The following is a 17,724-nucleotide window of genomic DNA, read 5'->3' on the forward strand; positions in this document are numbered from 1 at the left end:
GCGTCGTAAAATTACACCAAATTTTAAGTCGTTAACCACACCTTCAGCACCTCCAGTTTACACTAGGCTAGATTTCAAGATGCATGGTAGAGTGGCATTGAGAGCTGGGCAGCATTCAAAGTTCATAAATTATTATCGACCATAGAAAGAAAGGGATATATAAGGAATATCTTCTAAAGATGGTGACATTTGTACTGTACAGTATAGTATTTTCACGTACTCCTTCCAACTTTGTTTGATCTCCTTTGAACTGGTTACTATCTGTCCATTAGCATCCTTTACTACCCAATTTGTGGCTGTGACCTCCTTCTGAGTTCAGAGAACTTTTGGATAACTTTCCTTGGTTTTCCATGTCTGTTTCTTCAGTGTCTTTGCAGATATTGTTCTAATACTGCTTGTCTCTGCTAACAGCTCTCTGGAATTCTGTGGTCTTTGTCTTTAATTTTGACTTAGAAACTGGGAAACCATGAATTGCTCAATTGGGGATTAAAGCTGCCTGGGTCACTCTCTCTTAGGCCACCTACCTAACAAGGTTGTTGTGGGGAAGAAAGGAGAGAGAACACAGCTTTCACTAATATACAATTAAGGTGTGCTATAAATATAGGAAATAAATAAAATTGATTTCATTCCACAGTGGTTTTCTATCAATGAGGTTCAGCAATTGAACCAGTGTAAATACCCTTTCCTATTTGCTACAGCAAATATCACAGATAGTCCTCAATTTATGGCCACAATTGCTCCCAGAATTCTGTTGTTAAACAAGATGGTTAAATGAGTCATGCCTAATTTATGCAGTCCAGCTGCACTGAAAAAAACATGGCCGCTGCAGGCATTCATGACAAGGGTGACATGGGCTGGCGGGGAGCCCAGCGACAACAATGGCAAAGCCCTGGATTGCCTTCCCTGGCAGCTAGCCATGGGATGACAAAAGAGGCGGTCGTGGGTGAGGAAACGGGGAGATTAAGGGCCGGGGCCTCTGAAAGGGGAAACGGGATGATGCAGGATTAGCCCAGGCCTGCCTGGGTAGAAAATAGGTAGATAGTTTAAGGAAGGGATAGAGAGAGAGGGAACGAGAGAAAGAGAGAAAGATAAGAGAAAGGCCTGATGCATCAGATTGAAATGAGGCCTAGTTTAGAGGCCCTTTTCCACACTGAAACATCTTTGCCAGCATCTTTGCCAGAACATTGAAACATCTTTGGCTTCTAATTAAAGGTTTTGTGGACAAAACATGGTCAAGACTATCAGGAAGCTCTCACATTTTGTTGAGGATTTAAACTGGATCCTTTGGACCAGACCTCCGCCCTAAAAAATTACTTTTTCCTAATGTATTACAGTGCCAATTTTGAAGAAGGCAAAACCAAAATGTACTGGTAAAGTACAAGAACACACACACACACACATACATACACTCCCTTCTAACCCTGCTGGAGCAGGTGATTGGAGTAGAATAGATATTATCTTTCTCCTCCCTCCCTCCCTCTTTATTTCTTTTTCTCTCTATCCCTTCCTTCCATCCCGCCCTTCTTTCTTTGTCTATCCCGTTTTCTTTCTGTCCCTTTTTCTTTTCTTCCTTCTTTCTTTCTCTCTCTCTTTCCCTCTCTGAGGCTCACCCCATTGACTTGGTGCACTGCTCTGCTCGGACTTGCTTGGGCAGGTCCCTCCAATGCAGCGGGCTCAATGGGGTGGACCTGAGGGGCCGGCACCTAGAACACAGCAGTGGCGGAGCGTTTGAAAAGTAGAGCAAAGCCAGAGGTCGGTAATTTTTGCTGCAAAGAATCACAAAAGTTTCTGGGCTGTGCACAAGAAGGGACACGCATGTCAATGCAATTCAGCAACATAAAATAAAGAAATAAAAATAAAAGAATCGGCAAATCATCTCTGATTAGATTCTATTCACTACTAGAGTCTAATCAGAGATGCTTTGCCAATTCTAGTCCAATGACCAATGCTCCAGCAGGGTTAGAAGGGAGTGTGTGTGTATGTGTGTGCGTGGCTGTCAAAACTCCAAAAACAGGTCAAGTAGCTCTGGGGAGGCTAGTCATAAATTAGAACACTTGCTAAGCAACCAGCCATTAAGTGACGACCACTTGTATTTGGTTTGCCAGTCACCTGGCCACAACCACTCAGTCATGTGACCACCAAACCACACCTACCCGGTCACGTGACCACCAAGCCACACCCAGCCAGTCACATGACCAGCAAGCCACACCCTCAAATTAGGCCACGCCCACAAAAATTTGAATCCCACCCCTGGGTGGGGGGCACCAAGGATGAGTTTGTAGCACCAAGTGGGCGGTGGACTGAAAAAGTTTGGGAACCACTGATTTAGAGAAAGGTGGGTGCAGTGCCTTTGCAGTTTTTCCTTCTTTCTTTAATATGCATTAAAAAAAATCCCACAATGATTCGTATTTCTTGGAGGACGGGAGAGCTCGTCTACTTCGAAATCAGCACTATCTGCAATAAGTCATTATCTGAAAGGAGTCCCAAAAGAATCATTATCTGCATCAGTATCTGTCCATTTGCTCTTGAACAGGTCTCCGTTATTGGCCAGTTTGTCTAGAAATTGGTTACCTAGTTTACACCTCCTAGCCAATTCACTAACTTACAGCAACTTGGGCGTTGCTTTCTGCACTCTAGATCAGTGGTTCTCAACATGGTCCATGCCATATTTCTAGGGGGCATCATCCTGCTGCAGCTGCTATGCATCGTATATTTTTGTGTATTTTTTTTAAAAAAATGGTTGGCAATTACAATTATGTCGGCATAGAATTAAGCCACTTTGGCAGCTACTACCAATGACTTTGTCTTAATGTTATAAAGACATTACATATATATTACATGATACAGTTCAGAATAATAAACATTGAAGATGGTAAAAAATAGGCAGCTAACGGTGACCACGAAAGGGATTGCAGAGGTAAATTGCGCTCACGAGAGGCCGTGAACAACAACCGAAAAAAAGGTTGAGAACACCTGCTCTGGACTAGGAATACCTAGGAAGTACTAGGAAGAAATCAGTGCGCTACCTGGTAACCATTTCAACGAGGCATTTCGATCCCAGGACCAGCTTGTCCCAACTATTCATTATGCTGATGAAAGTCAAGAAGCAGGTGTAAAATTACCCCCAAGTCGGAGCTTGCTATGTAAGATTTAATTTATTTGTTGAACAAACTGCTAGTTTTCACTTAGCTGTCAATCTTTAAAACAAAGGAATTAAAACAAGTCCATGAAAGGCAAAGGCTTGTTGAAGGCAAATGCTTATGTGGGCCTCCAGTGGCGGATGGTTGTATTGCCCAAGAAAAAGTGGCCGGCAAGGAAATAATCAGAGGTGGTGCAGAGAAGTCAGACTTTCCTGGACAGGATAAGATATTGGCAAGCAAAATACAGGAAATTCAGCAATAGGTGAACCAAACTACATTATGTGGCCAAGGTTAGCTTACTGGTTCCTCTGTTTTTCAACAGAACCTTGGGAGGAGGGGGGGGGGTAATTACAGCAGAAGGCGGGGCTGAGGACAAGCTGCATAAGACTTTATTATTATTTTTTGGCTGGTCCATGTTACCCCTGAGGTTTCTGTTTATTTGTTTGCTCATTTCTTTGTCAGGTTTAGTTTCGCCTCCAACCGTTGGTGATTTGAAAGAGAGTGCATGAGAAGGACACATGTGGTATAAACAAGCATGAGGGTCAAATCGTATTGTAAAGTAACTGGCCTTTTAAAAACTCATATGCAATCATGCCCAAAGAATTGTCATTGCTTTTGACCTGTCGGGCAGAACAAGGAAAAGCAGGAGGCTGGAAGTGCTGTAACGATCTGCTTTGCACCTCCAGGTACCGTGATACGCACAATTCAATGGTCACACCCATACCCAGCATGTAGCATGGGGAGAATAGGTCACTGGAAGCTCCATCTGCTCCTTCAAAAGGGTGACTATTATCTATGGCTGATCCTCCAGAAGAGCATGGATTACACATATCCATTCTTTCCATCTCCTCATTGTTTCTTCTCAGTCTTGTAAGAGGAACGGATGCTGCTGTTCCTTGGTTGCTGGTAACAGTCTCCCAGCCACATGATTAGATCCTTAATGGCGCCTTTTCTGAGTCATGTAGCTCAGCCGTACTGAACAGGAGGCTTCAGGGATGGCAGCATTTAACACACACGATCATGAGTGAGGCCACCTCCACCCTTTCTTCGACTTGATACCATGTGAGGTGTGATACAACTCACACCAGGGTTGTCAGTATGGGACAGAAAAACAATACTTTGGTATTTGTTAAATCTCCAGCATTTTGACAGAAGGAAGGGATGTCCATAGGCTCAGTTGATCAGCAAGGGCAAGGGGGGACCCCCATCAGGGCAAGGACAGTTTTAGAAGGGTGGATTTTAATTCACAGGATGCTTTTGCCAAGAGTTGGCTCCATGTCTCCTTCAGTGGCCACCGCTTGCCTAGGCACTCGGTTTCTGTCACTGGGCTGCTTGCCTCTTCCCTTTTTGCCACCCTCCAGCAGATTCTTGCTCTTTGGGAGTTTGCCTTTATGCCATAGTGGCCGATCTCCACACCACACCCGCTCACAATACTCCTCCAATCTCTGCAGATTGGCGTAGCCGATCAGATGCATGATGTCCTTGAACCACAATCGTTGTCCATGTAGCAGGCGGAGGTTGGGGACTCGGCACGGAGGCCGAGGCAGCTCCTCCTCCTGCTCCTTCTGGAAAATGTGTTCCAGCTGCTCATTCTCCACCACTTCCAAAATGATTTTGCTGACAGTCTGAGCAAAGCCCTGCTCCTGCGACCTGCAGTAATAAGTTCCAGTATCCTGACGAAAGAGTTTCCGAAACAGCAAGCCGTATTCTGTCTTCATGATCCGTTCATCTGTTTTCACCTGGAAGAGCCAGGGAAAAAAATGAAATAAATAAAATTAGGAAGATAAAGAGTTTTCTAGAAATTCAGTTTGATTTAATCGAGATACTGCAGGAATGTCAAGGTCAGCAATGGCTTGACTGCAAACTTTCCTGCAAAAGTAGACCCAGTCTTTCTTAGGGACAAAAAAACCAGGGGTGGGATTCTACCAGTTCGCACCTATTTGCTAGAACTGGTTGTTAACATTCTAAACAGTTCAGAGAACCGGTTGTTAGAAGAAATTATTGGCCTAATCATGTAAGAAAGGCAGGAAGGAAACATTCTGGTGTTGCTTACAGAAACTCCCTCTGGAGTTTTTCCCCCCTCCTTTGCTGGTACTTTGTTGTATAGAGTGACCATTCAAAGTTACAATGGCACTGAAAAAAGTGACTTATGACCATTTTTCACACTTACAATTGTTGCAGCATCCCCACAGTCATGAGAGGCCAGGCGAGGAGATGCGTGCCTCGATGTGAGTGATATTGAGTTGGCCACGCCCAGCCAATAACATGACCACCGAGCCATGTCCACCCAGTCACATGACCACCAAGCCATGCCTACCACCTAAGCCATGCCCACAAAACCAGTAGTTAAAAAATTTGAATCCCACCCCTGCAAAAAAACCAAACAGATTTCTAAATATGCTATGATTCACATCTTTTCTGACATATATTACAGTATGCTTGAACCGATGCAGCAGTGTATGACGAAGTGATAACAGTATGGGTATGTGTGGAAATTCCTGTGGTGAGAAATGCATCTTGCTTCTCCCCCTAAGCACAATAAAAAAAAAAAGTAAATGCTTATTTCACATAACTGATGTGACTCTGAGAATCCAGGGGTTTTTGTGATTGATTAAAGAAAGAAAAAGTAGAGTTACACTTGCTAAATACTGAAGATGCTGGTAAAGAATGGGCCCAGAGACAGGAGCATCCAGGCAATCTGATAGATAGATATATAAAAGATTGCCCCTAAGATCAGAGCTGCTCAAAAAGAAAGCTTCCACTTCATTTGCACTATTTCATCTTTTAGCGGTGTCCCTTCTTTAACTTTAACGTATTAGAGCAAAGCTGCTGAGGGGGGGCCGCCCAAACTTTAACTCTATACTTAAAACATTACTACTATAAACTTTTGAAACATCCAGTCAGGCTCTAACATTTTCCCAAACCACGCTGCTTATCCTGACCCAGAAGTCTTGTCTTTCCCTCAAATTGCCAGACTCCTTTGGTAGCTGGCAATTTTCAATAAATGAAAACATTTCTCTAGCTTTGAAATGTCCCCATCTATAAAAATGTTCTAATTCCAATCCAATCCTTACTCTGCCATTAGGTTGTGAATGCTTTAGGGTGACTTACTTCTGGTTGTATGCTGGGTAATGATAGCAGTAGTGCCTAAAAGGAATTTTTCTAGGAAGTAGCAGTCCCTAAAAACTAGGTGTGGCCACCCAGAAACCTACCTAAAATTCTGCAGCACTTTTGTTCATCTCAAAATGGGTTTCTCCTGCAAACAGACTTCACCTGCAAGGATTTTATTCCAGCTGAGTCTCCTGACACAAGCCCCACCTTATAAAGGAAGTCACCCAGTACTGAAACTAAATAGAAATAGCAGATAGACGTACATCTTGCTAATTTCTTCCCTTCTTTTAAACGATTGTATTTATTGTTTTATACAAAGAACAAGGAGCCCAGCAAGAAAAGCACATTCCATTAATCTGTGTGGTCCTTCAGAAAGTTGAAGGGGAGACATGGGAGGCGGTCTAACACCACTGCACCGTCAGGAAGTACCAGCGTTGCCCTTATTAGCAAATGATGGTTTTGGAATGAAACTCAGCAGCTGTGTTTACTTATCAGTTCCCACCTTCTATATCCCAATTGCCCCCTCCCCCAAAAAACCCTCCTCTCCAATCATTGTGTATTATCACTTCACTTCCTGGGAATTAGACTAGCCTGGGAAAAGAGGAGAAAGACCTCACACAGTTGGGGGTGGTGTGGATTTCCCTATTTTCAGTTTAGTCAGGAATTCCTCATCACGCTCCCTGAAATCGCAATTCCAAGAACCAAACGTTTGGTGTGATGATTAAGGCCTACAAAGCAGGAGACCATGAATTCTAGGCCTACCTTAGGCATTTGGGTGACTTTGGGCCAGTCATTCTCAGTCAACCCATCTAACTGGGTGGTTGTTGAGGGGAAAAAGAGGAGAAAGATGAAGTATTGGGTATCTTTGCTGCCTTGAGTAACACATAAAGTAATAAAAGTGGGCTAATTACTAAATAATCTACATGCAGATAACATCAGGAAGAAAACCCTCTCCCTGAAGGCTAATTGCCGTTACAAATAAGTATTTACTGAGGAGTAGAATTCAGTATGAAGTGGCAAAGTTAATAACATGTTATTTACATTATGTAGAATAATTCTTGGGCTTTTTAAATTTTAAATATTCACGGACTGTCTTCATTTTGCTTGCGTGATATTTCTCTGGTTTCCACAGAACTTGCACATGTTGTAAAGGCAACTTTACTAATAATTTTGTAATTTTTACTCCAGCTTCTCTGTTGAGATTTGATATGCAAGTCTGCCTCTTAAAAAAATATTGTGACTATGGCAAAATAATTTGTGGGAAAATATTCCCCAAATCATCACACATTGAAGCAGCAATGAAAGTTACAGAATTTAACTGAGAGCCACTCCCTAATTATATATGTATTCCAAACCACTGAAATCAGGCCTGGATATTTAAGAAAGGGAAAAGCAAGGCTATGCCACTATTCCAGAGACCTGCTTTAAAATTAATTGGAGAGTCTATACCTCCTAAATTATTAATTTGTTCCTATAAGGCTGGACCATCATTTGCACAGAAAGAATGTAAGTTTACCTTCCATGCTTTGAGTACAAGTGAAAAATAAATAGAATTTTGGATTTGTTAGTGTTGGGGTGGGTGGGTTGTTAGTATGTTGTTTGCTATAATTCAATATTATAAGAACTTGCTGGATAGTTCAGTCTGTTTAATTAAATATTTTATGTATTTAATGAGTTCCTCTTTCACATGAGTTACATTTTTGTGTATTTTTTTTTTGAAGAAATTGCAGTGAAAAAATATATGCATAACATTTTAAACAATTATTCTGAAAGTATTTTCTGTCAAAGTATTTTCTCAGATATTTCACTACCCTAAAACGTATACCCTTTATCACCAAATCTATCACCAAATATTTCTTAGCTGAGAATTGCACCAACAATGGATAACAAAGTACCTTTATCAGGAGTTTAATAGAACTAGAATTCAGTGGATCTGAACATCAAAGTATGTCAAGCAGAGAATGACACGTCTTGTGAGGTGTCATTCTGATCACCAGAAGATAGACAGACAAAGAAAGCCACCACCACCCTCCCTCAGTGGACTAGGACCTGTCCCTGTAGGTCCATTCCCAGATGGACCTTTTTGAGAATACCGCCTTACACACACATAATGAACTCTGAATTAAGAGTTCTTTATTCCTCATCTTCTCTCCTTTACTTCAGCTGCTGTTGCTGGAATACTTGTGTTGATACTCCTGAGGTCTCCTTGGTTTCTTCCAGTAGGAAGAAAGGCTGGAATATTGCTTTCTAGCCTGAAAGACAATCAATCTTTTAAGTATATGGCATTTTCCTTCTTAGCTGCAGATGGCAAGTACCTCTTCTTAGTGTACTCTCTACCAGCATCACAACAATAACCTTCCCAAACAACAATAATCTTCCCAAACTACTTTGGCAGGGCTTGCCTGCCAGAGTAGTTCTTGACTGATGGTCAATTTGCCAATGTCTGAACCCCAGCCATCTGCAAATTAACACTCTGGTTGCCATAGAGTGTGGTTGCATCAGTAATCAATTCTGCTGTTTTTAGCAAACTCACTGAATGCCTCCTTAAGGAGTTCAGGGTCAATTAATAAAGCCTTAAACAACTCACATACCCATATTAACAGAGCTGGAGTGTGGGGAACAGCTATAAAAATAACTTCCAAGTCTTGAAGGCCCACAACAGCTGTTTCATTGTTATTTAAGCTGTATCCATCTTACATTCAGTAGAATTCATAAGAACTGTACTTCCTTCTCTTTGGACCACTGTCTTGGCAATGATGGCCATGAGTAGTTTATTGACAAAAGACATTCCAAGCTATTGTATTGCCTCTGTGAAAAGGAGGTACAAATCGAGAGAGGAAAATGCTTTACTTTTAGTAGGCTCAGTTACATGATAATCTGTTTTCTTTTTTCCCCTAGCCCAGATAGAGCCAAGAATTAAAAAAAAAAATCAGATTGAAGAATGAGAGGGAGGGCAGATCGCGTCGACCAGATGCAAGAGTAGCTCTGCCTTATGACTGGAAGAGGTTGAGGAGACCTTTCTTATCTGTTCATCATAAGTAACCAAGAACTCCATATGTGCTTAACAGCCTGAGGAGAAGACAATTTTATTCACAGACAGGGAACAGAATGGAAAGGGGTACATTTGGCAGAGATCCTCAGCTTTTACAGCAGTATTGCACACTGAAATTTAGTAAATAAAGATCTCCCAGACCCTCCACAATGCTCTATATAACCAATATCTATTGTAAGAAAACAGTCAAGACAAAAAATGTGGTACTTATGCGGCAGGAACAATAATGTGATAAGATGACTCATATATTTACATGAGAGAGTATGTGTTTGTGTATATACTTAGAGGGAGAAGATATAAAGAAAATTGCTATTAAGAAAACAAAAGCAAGAGTGCCTCTCACCTCATCTCTTAGCTCCTCTGGAGATCTGCGTACAAACCATTGCACTGCAGCTTGGGGTGACTTGGGGATGCACTCTAAAAAGGTACTGTTGTGCTCTGTCCCATATACCACCTTCTCCTCAATGCTGTCAAAGTCATCCACTACAAAAATGCAAAAATTGAAATTTTTAAAGAAGAGATTGGACAGCCATTTGTCTGAAATGGTTCCTGCCTGAGCAGGGGGTTGAACTAGAAGTCTTCCAAAACTTCCAATTCTGTCTGTTCTGTTCCGTTCCATCCTCTTCTGTTCCTACTCTGTTCCTACTCTATTCTGTTCCTACTCTATTCTGTTCCTACTCTACTCTACTCTACTCTCTTTCTATATGCTATTACCACATATCAATCATTCGGAAATCTCCCATTTCCATAAAAGGGTCACGATGGTCCAGGATTGCTTCTGAACCTGTGGGAGGTAGGAATGGGTTTGAAGCCTGGCCCAACCTGCTATTTTGCTCTTTGGAATAGAGAGATATTTATTCCCCATCCAAAACACTGAGTACTGAATCAAAATTGTCAGAGTGTTTGCAGGGTTAATTCAAGATGCCAAAGACTCCAAGGTCTCCTCTTTTTCCCAATATTCCAGTGAAGATTGTGGAACTCTGTTTATGCTTTCATAAAATAGATGCTGTCCAAAGCAAAAATTTGACCATATCCCTGTGAAAATCTCTGTTTCATGAACACAGAGGTTATTATTAGCGGTAACACAGCAGACCCCTTGCCTATTTGTAATTGATCTTAACAGCAGTAGCATTTAGCATTTATATACAGCTTCACAGTGCCCTCTCTAAGTTTACAGAGTCAGCATATTGCCCCCAACAATCTAGGTCCTCATTTTACCGACCTCTGAAGAATGGAAGGCTGAGTCAGTCTTGTGCCTGGTGAGATTTGATCTGGCAAATTGCAGTCAGCCAGCAGTCAGCAGAAGTAGCCTGCAGTACTGCATTCTCACCACTGCACCAGCGTGGCTGCCATGTTCACTCTCCAGTGTCCTTGAAAGCCAAGGATATGGCAGGTATCCCTCCACAAAAGCCATCCCATTCTGCCCCACCGCTCTAAACATATATTCCCAAGTTTCTTCACCTGTTAGGTTTTGATCCAAGCACTGGTGCATGGGGTTCCCGTTCTGGATGTCTTGCCTGCGAAAGCGACGTTTGCCCGATTCCTGGTATCTGGTGCAAGTGAGACCATCCCAGGCACAATAGGGGTCCCGTGCCAGGCAGCATTCTGCACAGGCGGTCCCATACGTCTCACACTGATGCAGTTTCACTTGGGCAACACCGACCCGTGAGCCCACGTAAAGCATTTGCTGTCAAAACAATTCAAAGCAGGGTTAATCAGAGGTGCACCAAATCACCCTGGAGCTGTTATTTTTAATAGCAGCCTCATGCTGATGAAGAGTTATAAAGCACACAGTGAAATTGGTGGGCATTATTTTAAAGAGGGACCCAAACCCTCACTCACTAACACTGATAATATTACCTGGTTGGGTAATGAAATGTCTGCAACTAAATACCCATGCTCAGAGAGTACTAGGACTCCACAGTTCAATTCTCAGTTACAGATATTCTCTTCTACTGGGACATCTTTTGTTTCTATCAGAATTTCCTCTGCACTTTTCAGAAAAGAAAACTGAAGCTTAGCTTGTTAAAAGTACCTCCGTATGATGATACTGACCCTACTTGAAGCCAACTCCAAACCTGCCTAATTTCAGGAGACTGGCTTGTCTGGAGAGTTGGCTGCCTTATTCCTAGTGGTGTTTTGTTCAGTAAAATGGGAATGCATGAGTAGTGTTTGCTGGAATGCTGCTGTAGCTGAGATGGAGGGGGGGCAATCTTCCTGGCTCATTTCCTGGGCTCAAGTAAGCCTTCACTCATTCCTTCCCCCATACCACTGAGGGTCAATTCCTACATCCTCAACTATGTGTTTATTTCCCTCCCATCCCAAAACTCTTACAGGTCCTGGAAGAAAAGCCCTGCCGTAAACTTGGTGATATGCTTTTGTTCTAGATACGTTTTTAAATATATATATATAAAATGATGTTTAGACTATCTAGATACTTAAGATAAAGCAAGGGGTAGAACTGGAAAAATAAAAAATAAATTATCTAATTTATTTTTATTTTTCAGTTCCACACCTCATTTAATCTTAAGTTCCCATAATAGTAACATGGACATTGGAAACAGTGAGAGGCAGTTTTCCTTTTGCTGTGAAATTGGGGAACTGGAAATTTTTGCTCCTTTAGGACCCAGACAAAGTTAGGAATCAGATCTTGACTGAACTATTTTTTTCTAAGCTACCCTACTGATCAGCGGGCAGGAGCACTGCAATATATTGAACATAGGACCAATCAACAAGAGAACCAATCAGCTGCTCAGAATTTAAATATAGCTCCAAACGAACAACCAATCACACGACCAACTGACCAAACTGGCATACAAGACATTTATAAGCTAAGGCGAACAGGACAAGGAAATCCTGCTGATGATGTTACCTAGTATGGTAACGCAACGTTCAGAAACTAACTTGAAACAAGCTTGCAGAGCTAACCACTGGCAAAATCATGCTGATCTTTTACAGGTAAGGTACATCTTGCTGTAGAAACAAGTGCAGCAATTTTCATGGGAACAATGGCACTGGGAAGGACTGTTCAGTCTCTTCCCCCGCACCCTGCACTCTATTTTCCTGATCTAAATTGCGCTCTTCCTTTTTCTACTGAATTTGGTCCTCTAAGTGAAAATATAGGCAGCTGTGTCATCAACCTTCTTAAGTTACAGCATTTGGAAGAGCAATAAAATTAAATGGCTTTGGAATTCCCACAGTTTCCTGGATATGTTTTGACATTATTTATGGCCATTCAGAATTGAAACTGATCGTATATATGTTAATGTCAAAGAAAACCTACTCGGTAACGTCAGAGGTCTTAGAAGTCAAGACATGCAGAAAGAAGCCACATTACATATGCCTTGAGATAATTAATATCTGTAGTACCAAACTACAGTTAGCATTTTTAACAGATTTCTGTGATTTAAAATAGAAATTCATGATTTAAATAATGATTTCATATTTCTAATTTCTAATGACTATTGGAGAATAATTGGAAGTGGTCCGCTGTTTATAAAGCAGGGACATGTTTTCCCCAATGTACCGCCCATTGAAATATTAGACTACACAACCTATGATTTACAAACAGGATTCCCAGTTTATCTGAGATTATGGCTACTAAATTCAACAGAGCTGAATAATGCTAGATTGGAGGAAGATAAATTATATTGTGATAGTTCCCTGTTTGCTGTGAAGTCAGAGATTCTTTTGGAATGGGTATCTGAACTTTCCCTGGTCTTAACATCTTTCAACAAAAAATCACCACATCTAAAATCTTGGAAGTGTTTTGTTGGGCTTCAGGCATGGTGGTGATTGAAAGCTGTTTTCACCACCACCATATTCTCATAAAGAACCTATTCTTTAGGTTTTTGTTCCTATTTCATAGTATAGCTTTAAATAATCAAAATTTGGGCTGGCATTTTACTAGTTTAGCATCCATATTGTCTCACTACAGACCATATTATGATTTCCTCATATCCTCTGGGCTGACAGAAGATGGCTTATAATTGTTTATAAAATATAGTCCCCGTCCCCCCCGATCCTGTAAAATGACAGTTTGCCATTTTGTTTTTTTGTTTTTTGCACATTCATTTTGTAGTTTTTCAAATAAATTTTCTGGCCAAATTTTATCATGAGACACCATTCTGGTGAGAGGGGAGGCATATAAATAAATAAGTAAATAATGCAATTTTCACACGGTAAATTATTCAACTGTAAAGCTGAGTAATTCATGATTTAACTGAGATAAATAAAATTGTAATATGTTTTTTGGCTACTTGATTCTATATTTATCACATATACTGTATGGAAGATTCTAAAACTGAACTCTTTGTTTAGTTATACTATTCAGTTCATCAAAAACTTTTTATCCAAAATTTGACCTTTTTCCACATATGAATCTAAAGTGGAAAAATGTTAAAGCTGATACTTTTACAAACTTTTGCAGCTCCCTTTTAATATGAAACAAATGTGCTGTGTTTGAGTATCTATCACATTGCCTGCAAAAATTTAGTAATTCTCCTTCTCTGTCTCTCTCTCTCTCCATACACACACCAAATTATTATTCATGCACATATATAATTTGGATATATAATTTTATTTATAATTGAGGGGGATGGGTTATAACAAAATTTATAATCAGTTCACAGTAGAAAAATGGGTCACTATATAATTATATTGTGTGGTTTCTTGCTTGGTTTGGGAATAAGGATAATTTTACAATTGTAGCAGAATGAGGGAAGATTTTTCTCTTAAATACATTCAATTACATATTAATAAGAACTCTTGTATTTAAATATCCTTGTGCTGTTCCTAAAATTCCTTACTGAGTCTGATCCATTCAGCACTGAAACATTTGTAATTTAGATTATCATTAATTTCATCTACTAAAGAATTGCTTGAAGTATATAAATTTTTCAAAAAATCATAAATTAATCATTAATATTTTAGTATGGTAATAACTTGACCTTTAGAGATTTTTCAAAATCTTTTTATCTTTATTTTTAAATCTATTTGTTTTCAATTTTGAATTGTATTACTGTATTCATAATATTTTTGTTTTACATATAAAAGCTGTGCGGTGACTTTATTAATCTCTAAAATACTTTATTCTTTTCTTTTTCATTTCTAACTGTAGAATATACATATTAACAGCCTGCTTCCTGTATTTTGCTAATATATTCTTGATTTCTATATCTAATTTATTTGCATATGATGAAGATTCATTTTCAATTATATTGATCTGGTTTATATATTCATAATTATTTGATTTATGTATTAATATTAATATTTTCATAGATTCCTATCTTATTATCAGTATTACGAATATTTGCATAATTTTCTTTAAAAAAATAACTGTTATTTTGCTGCTTTATTAAAGTTAATATAGTATTAAATGACAAAAATGAGTGTAGGTTATATTATTATCTAATTTTAACTCTAAAACATTGGTCATTGGGAAGTCATGGCTCCCTATGACTAGATTAAACTCTGAACCTGCATAATATTCTACTGGCTTGTGTACAGTGATTTTTGGGTTTTACTTTTTTTTAATAGCAATTTTTGTTCAAACTGGTCCTGAGTTTGTGTTTACCATTTGTCTCAGCAGTAAGTTTTCTATGTCAAATCCATTTAAGACACTGCATTGCATTCTGAAGGAACCTTGTTTGTTAATTAATTATTACTTTTTTGTCCAATTTCCTTTAGTAAACATTTAAGATGTTTAAAATACATCTATAGCAATGCTGCAGGAAATTCAACCAATAGAATAAAAGATAAATATTTTGGAAAACTACAATTTGTTGGAAGGAATGAAAGAGGGAATGGCCATGCCTAGTTTAAATAGTGAATTTTATAGTAAAAACGCAAAGGGATAGAAGTTGATGATTTATTTTTATAATTCATTCATTACTTACCCGTTTCACAGAAATTTCCATCTCAGTGATGGGGATTGGTACCTGGAGGACATGAAGACATGGCAATTCAACTAAAGTATGTCCCCCAAATGACTCCCAATCCTATCCTATGATTCTGCATTTATGTATTTCTAATAGTCATCGAAGGTCATTATTGTCCCAGCTATTTTCTCACAAAAATAAATGCGTACACACAAATGGCAGTTGGACAGATAGCTTTTTCCAAACTTAAACTTTCAGTAAATCTGAAAATTAGGGCTAATGGAGATATACAACCATTCTCTTTCCCAGGTTACTCAATAGTTATAAGTATAAATAAGTATACTTTCTATGGTCTTTTTCTCTGAAAAACTGGATCAAACAGAATAACAAATTCCAACAAGCAAGGATCTTGGGCTATTCAAAAAGCAGGGCAAGGTCCCATTATCCATGAAAGTTCATAGCCAAATGGGAACCAAGCCTAAAAGCAGACTTAAATAATTGCTGCAGTATTCATATTGTGGCTACTACCTTTATCATAGCTCCTTCATGTACGGAAGAGTATACATACATACATACATACATACATACATACATACATACATACATACATACATATCTGGATTCATAAAATACAATTTTTCACTTTCTAAGATAGGCTTCTAATTAATATTGTGTTCAGGATGATAACTATCTTCATAAAACACATTACAAACTTGGAATTATACAGCTAAGTAGTAATTAGGCACAAAAATGGTCCATGTATGACTATTACCGCACACGTGCACACTGATAGTGCAAGACTTTGTCAGAGGAACACTTGTAAATGCTATGCAAGAAACCAGTGAATATCAAGCAATGTGCAATACAGTCAAAATTAGCCAGCCAGGATTGTTTCTTTACTGAATATATACATGAAGCTCACACTTATACTGCTATTTTTACTGCACCTTAAACACTTGAAGCTCTTCCAAAACCACTTCTTCAACAGCAGCAAAATTTCCTCTTTGTAGGGCTATCACCTTCAATATGGTGCCAGCATCTAAAAGGGAGGAAGGAAAGAAAGCCCACTGAAACAAGGCCATCCCTGGGGTCACCTAAAATCCTGGCAAAGCTCATTGGGAACTTTTTCAAAAGCTGCTCTTGACAGCAAGTAGCCTAGAATGTGACTCCTAGTTTTATACTATGAGATATACTACACTACTAATATGTGATTTTAGATCTCTGCATCCCTGAATCATCTTTATTCTTTTACATTTAAAAGCTATTGGGGAAATGCTAATTTAAAAAAAAATCAATGCTCAACTTTCCACCTTAAAAAAACTAAATGGTAATTTCACCATTTTTTTTTCTCATTCTCTAACCTTGACTTGGAAAACATTTCTTGTAGTTTGCTAAGCTATTGTTTTTCTCACTGTTGAATAGAGACTACATTTTGAAATACAGCAAACAAAAGGACACAATTTCTAAGAAAGGAGCCTTAATGGCAGACAAATTTGAACATCCCTTCCACACAACACTGTAATTGGAGATTCCCTGAAGAAGTATTTTCCTTGAAGAAAACACATGTATGACTCACTCAAATCCATCCATCTCCTTCACCCTTTCTATCCTCCTGAATAAGTAAAAGCTGAAAATATTCTATTTTGCTGGTATAGGGCAAACTTCCTGTTGTGCCAAAAGATGCCAGATCATTCAGACAGCCCCATGGTGGTCACAACGTAGTTCTAACTGATTCACAAATTGGTCCAAATGGCTCACTTCTATTCTGAATTCAGCTGAGCATGATGCACAGGCCTTGTTTCAATGCATAGCAAAGTTGGGCTTGTCCATTCATCAGTATTTTACCCAAGACCCCTTTTCAATGTCAGGTTGTAGTCTGAAGTTTTGAAAATTCAGGAAATTATCTTCAAACTCACAAATTCTTCTACATAATGACAAGCAACTCCATATACTGTATCTGCAGTTTGGAAGAGAGATGTTCAGGTACTGCTGAACCCCAGTACCTGTGCCAATGAACATGACATCGTAATGCCCATCCTCAGCTTCCACACGATCCACCACTAACTGCCTCAGGCGATGATGCAGGTTGGTTTTCACCAGCACAGGCCGCCGTTGTAGTGGATACACAGATTTGCTCATCAGGGGGTGAGCACGTGCAAATTGCAGTACCTCATCTGGGTAGTCTTTGGTCGAGGAGTACTGACGACTTGGCTGGTTGGTTGTTTTGCTAGGGCACTAGGAAAAAGGAAATCATTTTAGCAAATAGCTCTGTTTTTACTAGTTATCAGGAATCAAAGCCAACTCTTTCCCCCATTTCATTTTTTTCCTTGATTCTTCCCATGCTTGCAAAATTTATTCCAGAAGTTGAGAAACTTTTTTTGTTGTCATTTCCACTGATGTGAATAGTTCTGGCAGCTTTAGATAATCACACAAAACATTATTTTGCATGTTATTTTTTAATTTCTTTGTTTTATGGCAAATTGCTCTTCCTATACATTGTTCTTTTCTTGTCGTCCCCCCGCCCCCCAGGAAAATCATCACC

At 39.4% G+C, this 17,724-nt stretch overlaps 1 protein-coding gene across 1 annotated transcript in view; it reads right to left on the reverse strand.

Moving 5' to 3' along the window:
- Nucleotides 1-3,136: 3,136 nt before the first annotated feature.
- Nucleotides 3,137-17,724, reverse strand: part of SEMA3G (semaphorin 3G) — a 92,836-nt gene continuing 78,248 nt past the window's right edge. The window contains exons 11-16 of the mRNA XM_087954930.1: nucleotides 17,186-17,417; nucleotides 16,130-16,221; nucleotides 15,201-15,242; nucleotides 10,765-10,990; nucleotides 9,647-9,786; nucleotides 3,137-4,879 (exon numbers count right to left, since the gene is read on the reverse strand). Coding sequence (XP_087811056.1) covers nucleotides 4,385-4,879; nucleotides 9,647-9,786; nucleotides 10,765-10,990; nucleotides 15,201-15,242; nucleotides 16,130-16,221; nucleotides 17,186-17,417 — 1,227 coding nt within the window. The 3' untranslated portion in view covers nucleotides 3,137-4,384. The remainder of the gene's footprint in view (nucleotides 4,880-9,646; nucleotides 9,787-10,764; nucleotides 10,991-15,200; nucleotides 15,243-16,129; nucleotides 16,222-17,185; nucleotides 17,418-17,724) is intronic.

Source organism: Notechis scutatus, chromosome 2 (assembly GCF_049901735.1).
Source record: "Notechis scutatus isolate UNSWTSFEM ecotype Mainland chromosome 2, rNotScu1.2, whole genome shotgun sequence".
Taxonomy (NCBI): Eukaryota; Metazoa; Chordata; class Lepidosauria; order Squamata; family Elapidae; genus Notechis; species Notechis scutatus.